General features: G+C 41.4%; 1 protein-coding gene across 1 annotated transcript in view; it reads left to right on the top strand.

Annotated features, from left to right (window-relative positions):
• Positions 1 to 208: 208 nt before the first annotated feature.
• The window catches only part of CHRFAM7A (CHRNA7 (exons 5-10) and FAM7A (exons A-E) fusion), a 46048-nt gene continuing 27061 nt past the window's right edge, over positions 209 to 19195 (top strand). Inside the window, exons 1-2 of the mRNA XM_049813007.1 lie at positions 209 to 697; positions 1900 to 2039. Of these exons, the coding sequence (XP_049668964.1) occupies positions 643 to 697; positions 1900 to 2039 (195 nt within the window). The 5' untranslated portion in view covers positions 209 to 642. The remainder of the gene's footprint in view (positions 698 to 1899; positions 2040 to 19195) is intronic.

The raw sequence follows: 19195 nt of genomic DNA, 5'->3' as shown, positions 1-19195 counted from the left end.
CAGCCCCGCCCGGAACAGCCTTGGCTCTTCGCGACTCCGTCGGGCGGGCGGACGGGGGGAGGGAAGGAGGGCCGGCACCCCGCGGCCCGCCGCAGCCCAGGCCGCCGCGGGGGGGGGGGGCCGTCAGCTGGCAGGGCTCGGGGACAGGCCCGGCGGGAGCGGGGAGGGCCGCGGGCGGGCGCGGCTGCCCAGCAGGGGAGGGGGCTGCCCCCCAGGGGAGGGGGCTGCCCCCGCTCCCGTCTCTATAACGCCGGTGCCGCTCGGCCCAGCGCGCCGCGTCGCCCCGGCTGCGGTAGGCGCCTGCGAGCGGCTCCGCTCCCTCCCCTCCGGCCCGGGGACGCTCCAGGATTAGGGAAGGGAGGGGAAATCCATCAGGCGGAGAGGCAGGGCGCGGAGGCGGGCCGTCGGCACTCCTCCTCGCCGCCTGAGCCGGCGGCGCCGTAGGGCGAGCTCCGGTGCGGGCGCAGGAAGGGGCCGAGCGCCCGGAGGTCCCCGCGGGGCGCCGGCGGCTCCCAGCGGCCCGGATCCGCGGCTCGGCCCGCGCCGCAGCCCTGCCGGGGCTCGGCGGCGGGAGAAGCGGCTGCTGCTGCTGTCGCCCCCCCCCCCCCCACACCCCTCCGTCGCCGCGCTGGGTCTCCCGGAATGGGCCTCCAGGAGCTGGCGGTGTGGCTGCTGGCGGCGGCGGGTCTTGTGCGCGGTGAGTGAGCGCCGTGCTCCCGCGGGCGGCCGGCTCCGGGCAGCGCCGGTTCCGCGGGCAGCCGCCGGGAGCCGGCGGGGTGGGGGGGGGGGGGGGGTGGGATGCGGCAGGGGCGGGCGGGAGGGCAGGGACAGCTGCCCTGGATCCTCCACGGCCCCTCGCCGTCCCCTTCAGCCCTCTACCCGCGTCTTGCCGCTGCGGCTGGGGGCTGTCTTCTGTCCCGGGCCGCTCTGTGGGCTTGCCAGCGCTGGGAGCTGCTGGGAAGGGACGTGGGAGGTGGACGGAGCAATGGGGATGGGGGAGCAAACAAGGAGTTAAACGGTGGCTGCTTCAGGGCAGAGACGGTGACGCTTTTTTTTTGGGGGGTGGTGGGGGGGGCGGACTTAAGGACTAGAAAATAGGGAAGAGGAAAGTCCATCTGGAGTGGGGACTGGGAGGGCCGGCATCCAGAAGACCTGTTCCTACCCTGACCCAGATTTCCCTTCCTTCTGCAACTGCCTCTGCCCCTGGTCGACTCTGCTCCATCCGTGCGAACCTGCTCCCTCTCCCTCCACAGGAAAACGGCAGAATAAAGACCCTCCCTGGATTTGAGGTGCAAAAAGGACAGAAATCCCTGAATATTATCACGTAGTGCCTATCGTCTCTGCCAGGAACCCTGTACCCCCACTTTATTCATAGCTCTGTGAACAGAGAACAAAGCAGAGACCACTTCCCCCAAGAGTTCTCAATCTGAAGCCGTCTGAGAGCAGGATTCAGCCTAACCTGTGGCCATTTTTCTCCCATTGTCTTGCTGATGCCCTCTGTCGTATCTGTGTTCTGCTTTTCTGGTTATAGCTATGCCAGGACAGGTGTCAAAATACAGGTGATGTATTTCCTCCTCATCGCTTCTTGCTGCTGGACCAAAGGGTGCCCATGTTGACAAAGCATCATTAGCATTTAGAATTTATCATTCCTGGCCAGCCAAGAAATTATCAAAGAGGGAATCCCCCTTCCAGGCTGGGATGAAAAGAAAGAGTGATCTATTTGTGGTAAGATTTTGTTGTAGTAGCTACTGAACTATATGAATTACAGTGGCGTTTTTTCTGGGAATGCAGCAGGTAAAATAATAGATACGTAATATCTGATAGCAGGAAAAGAACATACGTCCTAGCTTTACTTTCTGATATAGAATCCTAATTATTTATTTATTCCTGTGCTCAAAGAGACCCTGCAAGGAGAGTTCCAGAGGAAGCTTTACAAGGAGCTGCTGAAAAATTACAACCCTCTGGAGCGACCAGTTGCAAATGATTCCCAGCCGCTCACTGTCCATTTCACTCTCAGCCTCATGCAGATCATGGACGTGGTGAGTCTATAACTTTCTAGGAAACTGGTTCTTTAAAAGGGTGGGTTTTCCCTCCTAGAATGGAGATTTGTGATAGCAGAAGACTGCAAGATATTGGAAAGCACAAATAATTCCAGACACAATGTCAAATTTTGACTGCCTTTTTAAAGAAGTAAACTTAAAAGTAAAGTTTGCCTCTTCCTCAGATCTCTTGTTTGTATTTCCCAAACTTCTTAGTATGAAATATTTAAAGTGAAGCTCAAGCTACATACTTTGAATCCTTAACTGTACTTAGAACCAACAAGAAGTGTAGTCTGGCAGGGGGGATATGCAAAACTAAAGCTGTTGATTTCTGGTGGTCCCTAAAGAGCATCTTATTTTTGGGGGGGGTGGGGGGAAGGAAGGGGGTCTCCTGGCCAAAATCCAAGTTATATTATTTCTTATTTAGATAAGATTGTTACATTCTATTAGCAGCTTAAATTTTAGCTGCTCTATTTGCAACCACAGCTGTTTGCTATATCAATAGATACTCCCATGCGGTCCTTGGCAGGCTTGTAAAATGCACTGTAGGATCTTTTGGGTTCAAATACGAGTAATTCAAGCTTCACTCTGTCACAGTGGCACAGAGATCAAACTCTACATATAAGTGGATTTACAGTATTCATTTTTACTGAATTCAGCTAGCTATGGCCACTGGTAAAGAAGTTAATTACTTAAAATTAGTAGTTAACCTCAAAATGCCATTATCTTTCCTTCAGATGCTTGAAGTTTGAGACACAAGATTAAAAAAAAAAAAAAAGAAAGATGGGATTATTCTTGACAAGTGGCTTGCTTGCTGTTCTCATACAAGCTGTCGATTGGCAAAATCCAGACACTGTTCATTTACTATCTGAAGGTCAGCACGCACACACAGAGAACTCTGCAGGTTTAACTGCTTATAGTTTCTATGCCGTTTTTTGCAAGTTTTAGATTTATAAGACCTAAGGTGAAAACTAGGATGTGTAGTTCCAGTGCGATACTTAGTATTTGTTAAAGTGAGAGTAGGCAGTTGTAGTCAGTGAACTGTTTCAGTGTCAGCGCCACTAAAGCCAACAGGCAAAATATGTCAGTTCTATCCTTGTCTACAGCAGTTGAGTTTTAATGTATGTGATATCAATGAGCAGAACAGAAGCTATATGGAGTCATAAATTCTTTGAATGATGGTGAGGGAAGAATATGTGTTGTGCAGAGTGCAACAATTTCAAATGGTGCTGGCAGATTGAACTCGATGCAGACTTTGGCTGTACTACATGGCCACCTGAGAGCTAGGAGAGGACAGCCAGGTATTAGACTAAAACTTTGATGTGAGATAAAAGCCTGTACCAGTGGGCTGATACAGCAGATGACACTAACATCCCACTAACTGTATGTGGGCGTGCTTTTGTTATTAATGATGTTTATTATGGGTGGGCTTAGAGATTTTGAAAAAAGGGGATCTCCTTGCGCTGAACAAGAGACAATCAGAGACAACAGAAGAAGCGTAATAGCGAGGAACAACACAAAAGGAATAAATGATACTGTGTTACTAAGGGATGTATTTATTTCATGACTCATCTTCTAACTGGATTCCTTTAGAATGTGTCAAGGTAACACAAAGAGGCATTCGAAGGGCAGTGGGAGTCATGAGGACAGGGCGGGTCAGAGGAAAGTAAGAGGCTGAAGTGAAGGGAATGAAGGGCAGCATGGGACAGCAGTGCTTCAGAGGTCTGAATGCCTGAAGGTCCCCATCTGGGTTACTGCTGCAGTTATTCTCGCTGGCTCAAACCTTCACGGGTCTCTTGCCACGTACAGCAGGGAATGTGGAGGAGGGCAGAAACAACCACTCGGTTCGCGTGGCCTCGTATCATCTGTGTGATGGAGCTTTGGTCTAGCTCCTCTTTCCAGTGTATCAGGCCCCTTAGTGGCTTCTACAGCAGCTCCTACTAGCTGGAGTCTTCAGTCATAGCTCTACATTCTCTGTATTTCTGGTTTTAGGTAGATTTTTATCTTTGGTAGTAATAGGCCAATATGTTCAGAAAAGCTTAGCCAGTCTGTTCAAGGCCTGTTCAAACTGAGCACCCGGGCAAAACTCCACATTTTAACGTATCTCTGCAGAACTCGGTATAATACATCGTGCCTCAACTGAATCTTAAACCAGGCTTCAATAAAACCGCTTCCCAACCATGGACTTAGTTTACCCTAGGCCGCCTTCTGTAGCTCCCATTTGGGAAATGATCTCCTGCTGCAGTATGTGCCTTCTCACAGCTACTGGAGGAGCTTTTGCTTTGGTACAGGACAGTACAGTCCCCTTCAAAGGATTTTTCTACAATTCTTTTTGTACAACTGTGTGTTCAGGAAACATTTCTCTAGTGCTTTATTTTGATCACCAGGATAAAAACCCTGATGCTGTAGGGTTTTTGTTGTTTGGTTGGTTTTGTTACTGTTAGCACTACACTACATACAATTCATTTCAGAGTTATTTCAGAACAGGAGAGCTCGAGAAAGCACTTTGATCCAAAATAAAACGGGGCTCTGAACAGACCAGTTTTTTCCCCAGCTTTCAGAAACTGCGGTTCTGGTGTCATTCTATGTAGACACATTTGGCCTGAATATGCTAGGCTAATGTGCTTTCAAGTATTAACCACCCTGGGTTTGTTGTATGGCCAAATCCTCCTAGTGAAGACACAGCTTACAGAAGCCTTCTTTATGTCATCAAAACCGTTTCCTGAATAGAATAAGCTGAATGCAGATGGGACTTTTTTCCTTCTTATATTGCATCTACACTATAAAGGTTTCCTTCGCATTTCTACGAGTTAATAGTGGGGCTGTCTCTTCCCCACACTCCCAACATGGCTATAACCATGTCCTTGACTACTGTATGAACAGTTGGCTGTTGGAGACACAAATGGCTAAAGGCCAGCAGGCAGTCAACTTCACAGAATTAATTTCTTCTGGAGTTGTCAAGTTGAATTAAAAACCATACAAACTGAAGGGCAAATATCCACAGATCACTCGCCAGTCTGGGTATAGTCAATGACTGGCAGTCTTGGCTAATATGATTCAAAAGGAAGTTTTTGATCCTATGTGCCTTTCAAAAACAAACCCTGCAAAATCAGTAAGAAGCCATAGTTTTTGTGCTGGCAGTTTAGTTACAGCTCATTCTGCTTGCTATAAAACTGACTGCATTTGTTTCTCAGAAATCTGGGATTGACAGGCAAAGATAGAAACCAACCATGAAGTAAATTAAGCTTCACACTATAAAACAAATGAGTTTTCTTCATTGTCAACAAGAAGCAAATGCTGGTGGGAATGACAGCTACTTGCAATAACAATTACTGGTTTAACAAGCTAGAAACAAAACATGTCACCATCATGCTTTCCTGGAGTTAATATATTCACTTTAATGGCTTCTCGGCTGATACCAGCTGTACTGGGAGTTAGACCTATCCAGAGCAGATCCATGAAATCCTGCCAGAACAGATTGAGCCAGGCTGGACCCTGGCTGCTGCTATTCCTAACTTGAAGTCTCTTCCATTCCACTCTGACTTTGCTGATAGGAGAGGGGAGACAGTATATGAAACCTTTTCCAAATACAGTGGATGTTTCCTACCTTACATTTTTAGTTTAGGTTAACCCTTTCCTTCTAAAACTAGCAATTATTTCTACCCTATGCTTGCAGACGTGTTTTTTTTTTTTCATTGGTATTGCATATTAATATGCATGCTAGCATCAGGACTACATAATGAGGGACCTGTAAGTGCTGATTGCCTGAATTTAGCTTAGTTCACGAGAAAATAGAGTTAATGAACTGTCTAGTGAGAATGCAAGACAGCATAGTAAATTATACAAAGTGTTGCTAAATGGGAAGCAAAAACAGAGGCAGCATGAGAAAAATGCAGGTTACGGACACATGAATGAAGAGGAGAGCTAGGAAACTGGAGGAGTGCTTAGAGAAGAGGGAATGCATGGTAGACCTGAAAGACAGCAAAGGAGTTTGGAAGAAAGGTAGAATTTAGGTGAAAGAGGATGGGGGGCAAAATGGAAAGAAGGAGGTTTGAAAGGAGCAGGTTTAAAAAAAGCTTCTGTGTCAAGTTAATAAGAACATTCAAGAGAGAGATCCTAGGTATCTTTCAGTTTGCTTTATTCCTGTATTCCTTAATAGAAAAAACACTGCTCTTAAACCTTTGCAAACAATCTTGCAATTATAACATCCTGAAGTGAAAACAAAGTGGAAACAGCTAACTGGCCAGAAGTGCTCTTCAAGGACATTTGAGTTATTAGAATATCAGAAGATGGAATAAGATGTTTCTTTTGCTTTTCATAATTATTTGTTTCAATTTTCTTGAAATGAGAAATGCCAAGCAATTTGTCGAAAGAAATGAAACATAACCTACTTCCTCTCTGATTTGCTGAAATCTTGTTTCAAAACTCCTTGCAGGAAAGCAATGTATATTGAACAAAGCCTGATAATAAACATCTCTTTGGATCTGAATCAAAGAATGTTTGGAAATATCTGACTTCAGAAAACTAAGCAAAACTTAAGAATAAGCACAGAAAGAAAATCTTAAACACTAAGGGTATCTGCATACCTTAGTGGCAGGAGAGGAAGAAGGGTTAATTGATGGTCATAGTTGATCAAGGTCATAGCTTCAGTACAATGTCAAAAAAATAAGGAACATGAAGTAGAGAAGCTAATTTTTCTCTACATCTCACCTCATGGATATCCCACTACCTGAACAAAAAGCTAGTCTTTGGCCTCTGCCTGTCTAGTATTTCAGTGTTCGCATGGAGTATGAACCTAACTTACGCTTAGGAAAAACTTCCAGCATATGCATTTTTGAGAAACAGATTCTTGAAATACACTGATGTAATTTCCACACTGGATAAAATTACAGCCACCACTTTTTTAAACCCTAATGGAGGCAAATACCTTCTAACATCCTTATTTTCTCTTGTAACATCCATCCCAATAATAGCATCAGAGGAGAATATTCAGCCACTACCTATTGGTTTAGAACAAACACTAGGAATAGACACAGCAGCAGTGCTGTTCCTACTCTGCTACATCTCATGCAGAATAGTGAATGGCATAGAAGAACAAATATAGTGATCACGAAGGTATGAATTTTGTGCCTAGCCTGACATTTTTACAATAGACATTTTTGTATCTACTGTAAGTTAACACAATTAAAAGAAACGTATCTGAGGGAATTCCATCCCTAAAAATCAGAATATGAAACCTTAGAAATTTATGCAAAATGATCATACATTTATGCTGAAAATTACTGCTTAGAAACTCAGACATGAAGAACTGGAATACATTGATATATACAGTGATAGTTCAATATCAATTTTTACTGCTGTCTAAACGAGTAGAAGAATCCTACAGTCTTATTTTAGTTTGGAAGGGGCCTCCAGAGGTCATCTAGTCCACCCCCCTGCTCCAGATATGTCTAAATAGATCACGTTACCCAGGACTGCGTCCAGTCAAGTACTGAACACTTCCACAGAGATTCCACAACCTCCCTGGGCAACTTGTTTCAGTATTCAACTATCATCATGGTAGACTTCTTTTCCTAACATATAAGCAGAACTTCCCATGTTCCAACTTGGGAACAAAACTAAAATACACTTCTAGAAAAATGATGCACCTTTCCTTCTTCAACAAAATTGGGTACGCAGCATGAAGATATTTTTGGCAAAATGTACCAGATTTCTTGATTATTTGCAGCAAGGTATGTATTTTGACTTTAATAAAGCCTTTCTGAATAATGTTCTTAGCAGAAAACTAGAGAATAAGGCCTTGGTAAACCCACATGGCAGAACTGATTAGAAAATCTTAAGAGTAGTTGACAGTGGTGAGATTTAGTTATGTGGCGAGATTCGCCAGGAACCTATGTTGAGTCAGTGTTTTAATTTCATTTCACCTGGAAGATAGAATAAGTAATATTTTTATTACATTTGCAGATGACATAAGTTTGGGAGGAGTTCAGAGAATACTGAGGGCAAAATTAGAATTTAATGTTGTCTTGTTGTAAAAGTAGAGTAAAAGGACTGACTGGTTTGACCAATTTGATGCATGTTTTTTTCAAAGCCTAAATTATGTGAAATTTTGAGTGCTATATTTTAAGAAATATTTGCATGTACTGGAAATAATCCATCTGCTGGAGGTTTTGGTTGTATTGAATGAGTTTAATCTGATGCCTAAGTGCTTTCTTAACTGGAACCAAAGGCATGTCAGTACTGCCTCTGTATGAGGGCAGATATTTGTATTATTTTTATCATTCCGTCAACTATTGTAGTCACAGTCCAGACTCTCCCTGTACTAGATCATACGTAAACACAGCTGAAAATATCATCTTTGTTCCAAAACATTTACAAACTCATCATATTTTGATAGACTAGATTCTTTGAACATCAGAATCATTCATATCATAACTGTTGAAGCATTCATAACTGTTGAAGCATACAAGACAATGTTAAATACAACTTTATCATAAAAATGCTAAACTTAAGACTAGGAGAATTATTGCATTGGGATCAGACCAATGGTTTTCTGATATTAATTTTCATTAATATGCTCTCTTAGATTTTTCTAAGGAATTTCAGCAATTTTATTCTGCAGCTGTTGAAAACATTACTGGGTTCTGGGGCTTTCTGGTTTGAATCTAGAATTTATACCAACTTTCTATGTGGAACTCAGGGCACCATTTTGTGAGTGTCCTAAGCTGATCTCGGCACTCTGCTGCTGAAAGAGATGATCCCACTAACTTCTGGCCTCATTTTCCTACCCCTTTGGCTTGCGCCAGTGCCTCTGGGACTGAGCAGTTAGCTGTGTCAATTTTTTTGAGTAGTCAAGTTTTCTAGATGACCTGTACTTACTTTGGATTTAGATTAGCTTAAACTGCTCACAAACCTCTACCCATGATTTTTCTTCACTTAAAATCTGTCATATATTTAGCAAAAAACCAAGCTAGTTCCATCTCTATCTGAGCCAAGTTGCTAAACTTGGGAGAATGCTGGATCAATACTATCTTAGCTTGTGACTTCTGTAGCAAGACTTATGGTAACAAACATTTTGGTGGGTATGAATCTGTCCATTTTGATCAACTCTGATCATAATTTACTTTTTTTTACTAGCAGAAGAATCAACACTTAATAATTTATTTAAGAAAGTTGAATTTAGTTATCTGCATGAATATTCAAGTTCTTATGTTGCATAACACCATTTAGTCAGGAATCTTTCGTGGCTCCTCCAGACATTTACTAGCTAATTAAATCATTTACTACACGACAGTTTTCACTTCTTTTCCAGTTTCTCCTGTTTCTTTTTTTACTTTCTAGTTAGGGGGAAAAAAAAGTGCTGAATAGTTGTTTGTATGTAGTGAGCAGCAGCAGAATCTCAAGAGAAATCCTGTTCCTTTAGGCTGTTCAATTCACTTGTGCAGACCAAAGGAAAAATGAAAGCATGCAAACTTTCTTATGTTTATCTGAACTCAGTCAAAGTTTGCTCATCCTACATTGCCCTTGGTTACTTGTACGACTTAGATTTATATATTCAAGGGCTTTCGTCCTTGTTTCATTTTACACAGTGTAAGTGATACAGTTGACTTCAATGACTTACATACAGTGCTTAGCAAAGCCTCTGCATAAGAATCTGCAACTCAGTATTTGCAATCAAATACCCCGGACACACTGGGCAAGATAGTAATGTGAAATACCTTGAAATTTTAAAAAGAAAATGATGCTGTCATTCAAAGAAGCCAAACGGCTTCTGTAAAGAAACAGACTATAAAACAAATATCTCCCCTAAAAAAAATTAAAAAAAAAATAAATTAATCTGGAAAGATGAATAAAACAACCAAATCAAGAGGCTTGTTGAGAAATGGTGCTAAAGTTCCTAAGCTGTTTATCAAACCTCAGCAGCCTCTTTGCAAACAACGGTTGTGGCAGAAGCTCATCAAATCTGCATTATTCTTTTAATCTTTAGCATTCATTTGTGTACATTAGAAAAAGTCTCTCCAAGCTTTATTCTCCTCTCACTTTGCTGCTTGATCTTTATTCTTTCCATGCTAAAGGGAGAAACTATTTGCACTTTCATATTGCAACCATTTCCATTCTACCATGATTTAATTCTGAGAGTTTAGAAAACTGGAACAGTGCTGGGATATGCTTTGCGATATTTTTGGTTAGTTTAATACCTATGAAAATTACTGGATTATAACAGAAAACAGAGTATTCTGCTTCCCCATGAAATATGAAGAACAGAAGTTTTCAAATAACAGTCTAAAATATTCTGATAATTTATCTGTTTAAACAAGCAGACAACACTGCTCCCTACCCTACTGAGGTGAGATACTGGTACACTAAGAGAAACTGCAACCTTTTTTCTGTGATATTTGTCCATTTTTCCTGTGCTTCTAAATATCTTCTGGCTTTTTTGACTATTTTTTCCTTCAGCATCTTTCTTTTACCTAGTCTTCTCAAGCAGTGTTAGATCTGGAAAGATATTTTAAACACAGTCTATATTCTGTAGGATGGAATGGGAAGCAATGAATTTACACTAATTTAAGGCATTTTGCAGGAAGGAATAAAGGACTGACTAAAGGCTATAAAAAAACCTCTTGACAATAGTTAACTGGAGGGCATAGAGATGTTCCTTCTATATGAAAATCAGAATTTCTGTTCTGCTTTCTGGTTCCACAGGAGAGGTCTTTGGAATTGTAATACAAATCAGTTGGGGTTTTTCTGTTTGTTTTTTAATATGAGTAAAGCAAAGCAGTTTCTCTAACATTTTCCTCATCCTTTACGATATAAATAATCAGCACGAATCATAGAAGCTCAGTACTTCAGTTCTTCGTTTTCTAACTACATTGGTGTGGATGCCCCATTAACTTAAAAAGTGAGTAGACATCTACTGGTATGCCACTTGTGATGAAGAAGGTTTGCATCCTTCCTGTGAAAAGTATGGTTAAGGTCCTAGAAAACAGATTCTGTTGTGATGGATTGCTGTAGAGCGCAGGGACCAGAATATAAAGCTTTCACATTTTACACAGGACCTCTTACAAGAACAACAGAATTTGCAAAGTCACATCATCTAGTAATTATTACTAGTTCTCAGTAATCAGCTAATAAAACAAAATTACAGCACAAGACATAATTTCTGGGAGTCAGGTGTGGCTAGCTAATACTTGTTCTTATACAAAGCTTTTAATTCACAGAAGTTTGGGGACTGAAATGAATATAGTCCCTGTAATACTCAGAGTTGTTTCTCTTTTTTATTTTTTTTTTAACAGAGTCTATACAGTTAAAATGACAGTATTTCTGTCCTATTCAAGATCTAGACAATACATCATGTCACTACTTAATACATAAGTTTGTATCCTTTGTTTTGACCCATATGGATCACCTTGTTACAGTCTGTGGAAATTTGTATGAAATGTTTGAAAGCCCCATATTTATCTTTAGCAATGTTCTTGTCCTTGGATAGCGGAACTACACTGATCTGCATTGGCTGAGAATCTGGCTCCATAAAGTACAAGTATTAGATCAGCGTTTTCAAACCTTCTTTGCCTGTTAAATTACTTCCCTATTCCCGGGCTCCTGGGAGATCTACAGGTTCAGTCCGAGCCGACACACTCTGTGTGTGCAGTCTAGTCTCTCTGCTGGTCTGCTGCGGTTTTTGTGCACACACAGACTAATGACATGCTCTGTAAATCTGGTGCTTCTTGGGAAAACCTGTTTTACTGTGCACACAAAGATGGGAGTTATCTTGGCTCTCCCTGGATTTGATTTGCCTCTGACTGCAGTGTCAACGCGCACTGGGGAAGGAGTTCAAGTGCAGGTGGCTGTCCCTGCTGGACCCATTTCTTTTTTGGGAAGGCTGCTGAAAGTGCTGTGGGAAGATGCTGTGGGCTGGATGAATTATCCGGGGAAAACCAACCCACACCTAACCATCACGGCCTCTGCCCTGCTCCTGTAATGTGGTCTGCGTGGGTCCACAAGTTGACGGGGAAGGTGCTGCAGCAGTTTTGGCCATGATGGCAAGGGAAGGCAGGAGGTGCTGCTAAAGCAATGTACCTAACCTCTGACACCATCCTTGGGAGCACCTGTGTTACCAGAGGAGCTTGAGGACTAGATTAGATTACCAGTCATGGTCTAACATTTTTAAATGGTAGTCCTGATAGGGTCTTGGAGCAATCGAGTAGGTGGTCTTCTGTTTCTGTTCTCTGTTTCATTTTAGGGCTGTATTCTCAGACCTGTGCAGATACAGTGCCTGCTTTTCTCTCTGAAAAGCACACACTATAAAAGGTTTTCAGTAATTTACAAATCTAATAGTGCTGACAGTGGTTGAACAAAGCATTGTCAATGGATTGCAAGCAAATACTTTTCTATCTATGAACCGCGTATTAATATAGAAACATTCAAATGTTAATTACTTCAAATTTAGATGATACAGATGTGAATTCTTCAGTTTCTCCTGAACTCCTCACCATGTTTGCCTGAACAGAGTACGAAATAATCCAACTGTTCCCAATCTAAATATATCTCTGAGTTACAAAAAAGGAAAGAAAAAAAAAGGGGGGGGGGGGGGAAGACGATCTCACAATGGGTTGGCAGCAGAGAGCATATATGAACAAGTGCTTATATAGGGAACAAAATCTTTTAAAATTCACCTAGAGTTTTAATGATTTACATTATTAACGTTATTATTAACATTATATTTTTAACGTGTTAACTAATTTATCTTGAATTTTTAATTTATTCAAAATTAAAATAATTATTTTCCAAGAATAACCAGAAGAAGCCTGAAGTAAATGTATATTCGGGTTTAACCTTCACTTATGCTTGCATGTTCATGCCTGTTATCTGAAACTAGAATTTGATTTGTAAAAAGGAAAGGCTGTTAACACTGGCTTCAACAACAGCTAACTGGGAAGTGCTAAGAGCATGGCAGGAAGCCATGCTGCTGCTCATTGGGAGCAACATAAGAATATGATATTTATCCAGTTCATGTCTCCAAAATCCTCTGGTAGTGATGTGAAGCCATATTTGCATGGCCTATAATCACGCCTCCGTATTGCTTATATGATCCTTATAATGGAGTAGCCTGAAGGGAACAATCAATAACCGTGTGCAGAGTTGGTGGACCCACGCACATGTTTAATTATACAGCGCTACTACTTCGGACTTTCATTGGCTTGTTTTCTGTGTTCAGCTGTGAGTATTAACATATTTCTGTGGTTGGCATCCCCATAATTACTCTCAATAACTGCAGAGTTGTGTCGGTTAAGTATTTGAGAGGAAAGAAACAGGCCTTTTACCTACTACCACCAATGCTACTAGACGCAAGAATGAAGACAGAAAAAATAATGCGCACTGGTAAGTTTGACTAAACCACTCACTGAGCTCAAGAAATTCAAATAAGCATTTTTATGGATTTTGGAGTGCTCACTCCCTCTCTGACTCCATGCAGACAAAAACGTTCTTTTCACAGGAGAGAGTTTGCTCTTTTGTGTTGCAGAAAACAGCAGCCTGAAGGACTGTGTAGGTGTTCTGACATTTCAGTCATGAGACTTCTTGCTTTTGTTAAGAGGCAGACACACAGTTGATTTTCATCAATATACTCCTTTGTCAGTTTCTTCATCAGTGATTCTTTACAGGCATTAAAGAGAAGTGGAGACCATACGGATTTTTAGGAAAATTTGAAAATTAAGACTCTTTAAAAGAGGACTGTCAAACCTGTCCCTCAGAGGATATAGGGTGAGGAATAACTAGAATTTCTGTAATGCTGATTCACCCTCTCCTCTCTTCCGGAGTTATTAAGGTGTCTTTGTAATACTTTTGAGTCCAGAGCTGCAGAGACGTTCAGCAGGTTAAGCAATGTATTTTGTACTAAAACCTTCTCTAGGGAATTTTTTAATTGCAGTGGTGATGTCTGTGCGGTATCCTAGATTGAACAGAGACCCCAAGACATCAAGGATAATGGGTTATGTTACATATCACAGGCATTTTGGAGCTATTCCTTCTTGCTTAATTTGCCTACACTTGGAAAGATGGAGATAAGATCGTATAGTTAGAGAAACGGGGATGAGTAATGGCACTTTGCTAACTGGTCCTCTGAAGCTGGCTTTAACTATTTCCATTTGTAGTGGACAGAGCCATTCCTTGTGACTGTGTCCTAGTCAGATGCCTCTATCTCTATGGCTCTGGTGTTCCTCAAAGGTTCTGCAGTTTCAGCATGCGAATGGATGCTAAAACATGGACAACGTGCTCTGGTCAGGTGTGGAAATTTTGGTTGCAGTTATTCATGAGAATAGGATAGAAGAATGCCAGCAGCAGGCTAGTGCTGGAGCTGTGTGCTCTGATCACACAAAGGGAGAGGAAGACACAGCTTTGTGTTCAGCTCCTTGTTCTCCCATAACTTTCTCTTCTCTCCTTGAAGAAATCGCCTGCTTTCCTTCACATCAGTTTGCTAACTATATATGCTATAGCAGCATTTCCATATGACTTATGAACATTTTGAGGAGAAAGCCTTAATAAAAAGTTGAACATGACTTAAAGTTGATTAGCAAGAATAAAATTAGAGTCAAATCCCTTGATACAATGCTGTCCTGGCATTACTGGTACATCCAGGGGTAACAACCTGACCTTTCAACTTCCGTGTTTTGCAGCTAACCTCTAGGCAAATAAATCAAGTTCAAAAGCCTTGATTCCCTCTTGTTTTAATGCTGTCTAAGGAGTGGGGCTACGGGGGCTGTATTATTCCCTCTTAGCCTGTGGAATGGTTTGTAGTTCCCAGATCCCAGCATGCATTTGGAGCTGGGATGCCTATCTGTGTCAGACTGGCAATGATAATCGGCACCTAGAGCCAGTATTTAACACTTATTCAGGGCTCAATCCTCTCAATGAGAGTCTGCCATGGAATACAATGGAATCAAGAATTATTTGTAAATAAAGCAACAGAACACGGTTATTACTTTGCATGGTTGCAATAAATGTAACTGCACTTTAAGCTCTATGCTATATTTAATAATTGAACTGAGTGAAACCTACAGTGAACCATGGGCATTCATAAGATGATAACTTGAAAAACTGCAACCTCCCCCTCTTGCTCTTCGAAAGAATATTTTTTTCACACAAGACGTGCTGAAGTATGTTATTAGGTATGCTGTACTCTACTCATTGCATATGCCCGATCCCTGCTTGTCTTTGCAAAGATGAATGTGTTCAAATATAAATACAATCTCTTGTTAACAATGATGTACTGAAAAAAAAAAAAAAAGACTGCTATTACAATTATGTCCCCATGGTAACAGAAATGGTACATCATGAGGCTCTTGGACATATTTATAATCTCCGCTTCTTTTCTGTGAAACTGCGTGAAAATACATCTCAAGCCCACTGCCAGGACAAAGCCCTATTACAGTCAATGACAAGCACGACTGTCAGACCCTGTCAGAGTATATATGGAACAGAAGTACATTCCCACGTTTTAAGGAGGCTGCTCATGCAGATGCTCTGCCCAGAGTTAAGATGGCTCTTCTATGCTTTCTCCAGCAGCTTTTCTGCTGTGTAAGATTTGCATCCATCTGGGAAGACCTGGGTATGTTTTGAGCAAACTCCACCTTTCTTTTAAAGTAAGATAAAATAGTTGGGGAGAGAGCAAATGCTTCTTGCAAAAGCAAGTAGGATTAGTTGGTGTGGAGAAACCACTGGATTTTTTTCAGACTTGCAAAATAGAGCGCACACAGCACAATTTAAAAAAAAAAAAACACAAACCAACAAACAACCCCCTCTCAGAATTTCACCTGAATTAAGTTAAGCAAAGCAATCAGACTCCTCATCTCACATTCCAAACTCAACTTTAACCCAGGTAAAATTCAAATGACATTTTTCTAATTTTTATTTTAAAGAAAAAATTAAGATATTCAAAAGGCCAAAAATGAGTACCTATTCCTACCCCAGCAATACAGCATGCTTTCGTAATGTTTTAGCATTTTAACTCTAGAAATCTTTAAAACTTTTACAGAACTTTAGCTTTAAGCAGAAGCATATTTGTCTACTGTATTCAGGTTTACTTCCTCACTGTTTTGTTTCTCTCCTTGTGCATCCGAACAGTGCACGGGACAGGTGAACTCCAGGCTTCAATACCCATGCAGAACACATACCTGAAAATCCCCACTTTTTTTTTAAACTCACACATAGGTCAAGCTCTACAGTCACTAAGTCTGAATTGGAACTGTGGGTAAGCTCAGAGCAAACCTCGTATTAAATATGTGCTGGCTCAAGTGTTAAACACAGACCAGAACCGTAGCTAGTCTAGTGCTCAGGGCATCTTTCCACCACTCACACCAGGAGATTTCCTTTCCTCCTCTCCCATTCCCTTCCTCCCAGCTGCTGGATGCCGTTTCTCACCAGTGTTGCCAGTGACTCGCAAACCATCCTGTTGCAGTTTCTATTGCATAAAACCAGGAGCTCACCATAGTGGGCTTCACCATGGCTAAAGCTTGTGCCTCTGCATACCTTATCCAAGGACCTCTCTGCACCCAACAGCAGATGCTTGTTTCCATTTGTGGTAACACTCTGCATTACTGCTGCTCTGTTCCTCAGCCTGTCTCTTCTGCTTGTCCTTGCTACTACATGCAAACATCTGGAACTAATGTCAGCAGATGTGGCAGTCTAAGCTGCTACATGTTGAGCTGTATAACTATGCAAAGGCTGCACTGCTAAGGATATTTATAGAAGTGCTGAAATCTGTAATGCTATGTAATAGTTTCGTAGCAGTACTGTAAAGTATTCATTTGGCACTGTTGCACTGTTATTTGTAGCTAGGCACCATTTCCCTTGTGTTTAATTTGCTGAAAATAATATGCTTGTAGGTTAGAAGGAAGATTTACAAAATAATTTTTTTAAAAGCATTTGTTAATTTTCTACTCATTTAATCCTATTTATAATGATTCAGTAAAAAGACCCACCAAAATAAGAAATAGTCTGAACAATTTCACATGTTCCTGATGGAAGGGACACGCTTACAAACTGCTAAGACAGGAATATGCTCTACAAATACTAAGTAGCATATGCCAGAAGAGTAATACCAAAAAGTTAGACCCAGTACAGCATAGCTGGCTAGCTTTAAGTGCTGCTGGTGCTGTTTTAGTCCACAGCCCAGGTAATAAAGAAAATGGCATTACACGTATATTTGTAGGACAGACTGGATGTATGCATTTCAAAGGAAGATGACATAAAGCAGATATTGCTTTGAAATAAATCTTCCATATCTTGAATTTTAAACATTACACTCTGATTAAGTAAACATCTATGAAGAAAGCTCATATTTTGAAGGTGAGAAGCTGCACAGAATTGAAGAGGGGGACCCTAAGATGGGGTCTTGGCTGTCACAGAGCACTATCTGCTAAAGAGACATAGCTTGAGCTGGAATGTTTGGTTTGTCCAGCATTATTTCTAGTAAGTGTGGCCCACTCCTGAATTTGTACAAGAAATAGTTCTAGTAAATATGGCCAGACAGAGGACTCACTGAATGTAGGTCATGGTTCTAAAACAAAACAAGAAAAATAAATAAACAGAATGAGAGTGCAGAGTCAGACCTTAATCCCACCTGTCTCATGCAGGAGACTTCACTGGATTACAGTGGCCCTCTCCTACAAATATGTATAAATTTTTTATAAAATTGAGCCAATATATACAACAGTCATTAGCCTGAACACTTTGCATGGATGATTCAACTCTTTCACAAATAGTCTTCAGCTGCATTCTCTTTTTCAGCTGTATATTCTAGCATAGGTTCTTGTTCAGCTCTGCTGCACCATTCACATGATGTGAAGAGGCTGATTTTTTTAACTTAAATGGGAAACAAAGGAACTGTCATTGCATCTGGGATTGGTACTGCCACTCTGTCCTTCAAGATTATGGAAAGTGCTTAGGACAGCAGGTTGTGTTGGAAATATGCCAGAGATTTGCTCTGCATTGTTCCTGGCTAGAGATTCAGGGGACTTCAAGAAACTTTACTCGCTGTAGCACAAATGAAAGTGGGGGCTAGGGGGAGAGCGAGGAGGAGGTCTCCCTACAGGGAAACTGTCTGTTTCCCATATAACTCTAAGTATTTCAGTTAGTCCCAGAATAGCCATTTATTGCCTTGCTCCTCTTTGAATTTACAGTCCAAAGTCAGCCTTCTTAAAAAATAAAAATGGATAGTGGCAGCAATCTGTGCCAGGTTGTGTTATCTCCAGCAACAAAACTCCACTTTCCCCAGTCAGGAGCAATTCTACAGAGCAGTTGTCTATTTCAAAGACCTTCAGCATGTAGAGAGTATGAAGAGCAATTCATATGCCATCCATCACAAATCTAATAAACCTAAGAGCTCAACAGAAAAGAAGTTTTCTTTTCAAATTTCACTTTAATTAACCATTCACATTTTTGTTTGTCTTAAGATTTTAATTCTTTGATTAAAAAAAGCTAGAAGAAATTAAATCAAAGATCAAGAAGCACACAAAGTAAGGAAGACATTTTCAGGCTGGATTTCAGAAATTTAACTGCAAAACTCACCTTAATGCTACAGGAGATATTTAGCTAAATCCTGAGAACAGCTGCAATACCTTATCCCTAAAGGTCTGAAAGAGCCAGAGGGAGTCTGAATTGGAAGGCAAGTCACAGAGTCATATATCATCCTAGCAGTGACGGTGCCCCAGGGCTGAATTTGGCTTTGAAGTGGAATATGGAAGAGAAGAAATGATGATGTCCTAAATGCCTTCAACTTTCACTGATGTCACTGGCAGCATGGAGTGGCTGACTATAAAATGATGAAGAACAACTTTCAGGAGGTTTTTAGCACCAACAGAATCAGGGCAAATTAGCAGCTGATGTAAAGGGAGCTGGCCTAAGGCAGGCACAAGCCCAAGGCCAAGTCGTGCCGAATTGGCACACTGTGCTGACTGGGCTGTGTAGTACGCATCATCTTAAACTCTGTTTAACAGTTTAAACAGTTTGCAACAGTTACTGTGACTTTGAAGGAGTGTTGCTTCCTAGCAGTAGGCTGTACCCACTACAAGATTAAGTCACAGATGTCAGAGCTCTGTTTTTGTATAAAAATCTCACCGATATGGCAAAAGTCAGAACACCAAAGATAAATGTGTGTTTAA

Source organism: Accipiter gentilis, chromosome 10, assembly GCF_929443795.1.
Source record: "Accipiter gentilis chromosome 10, bAccGen1.1, whole genome shotgun sequence".
Classification (NCBI taxonomy): Eukaryota; Metazoa; Chordata; class Aves; order Accipitriformes; family Accipitridae; genus Astur; species Astur gentilis.
The sequence above is the reverse complement of the archived record's forward strand: the minus strand, read 5'-3'. Positions and strand labels throughout refer to the sequence as shown.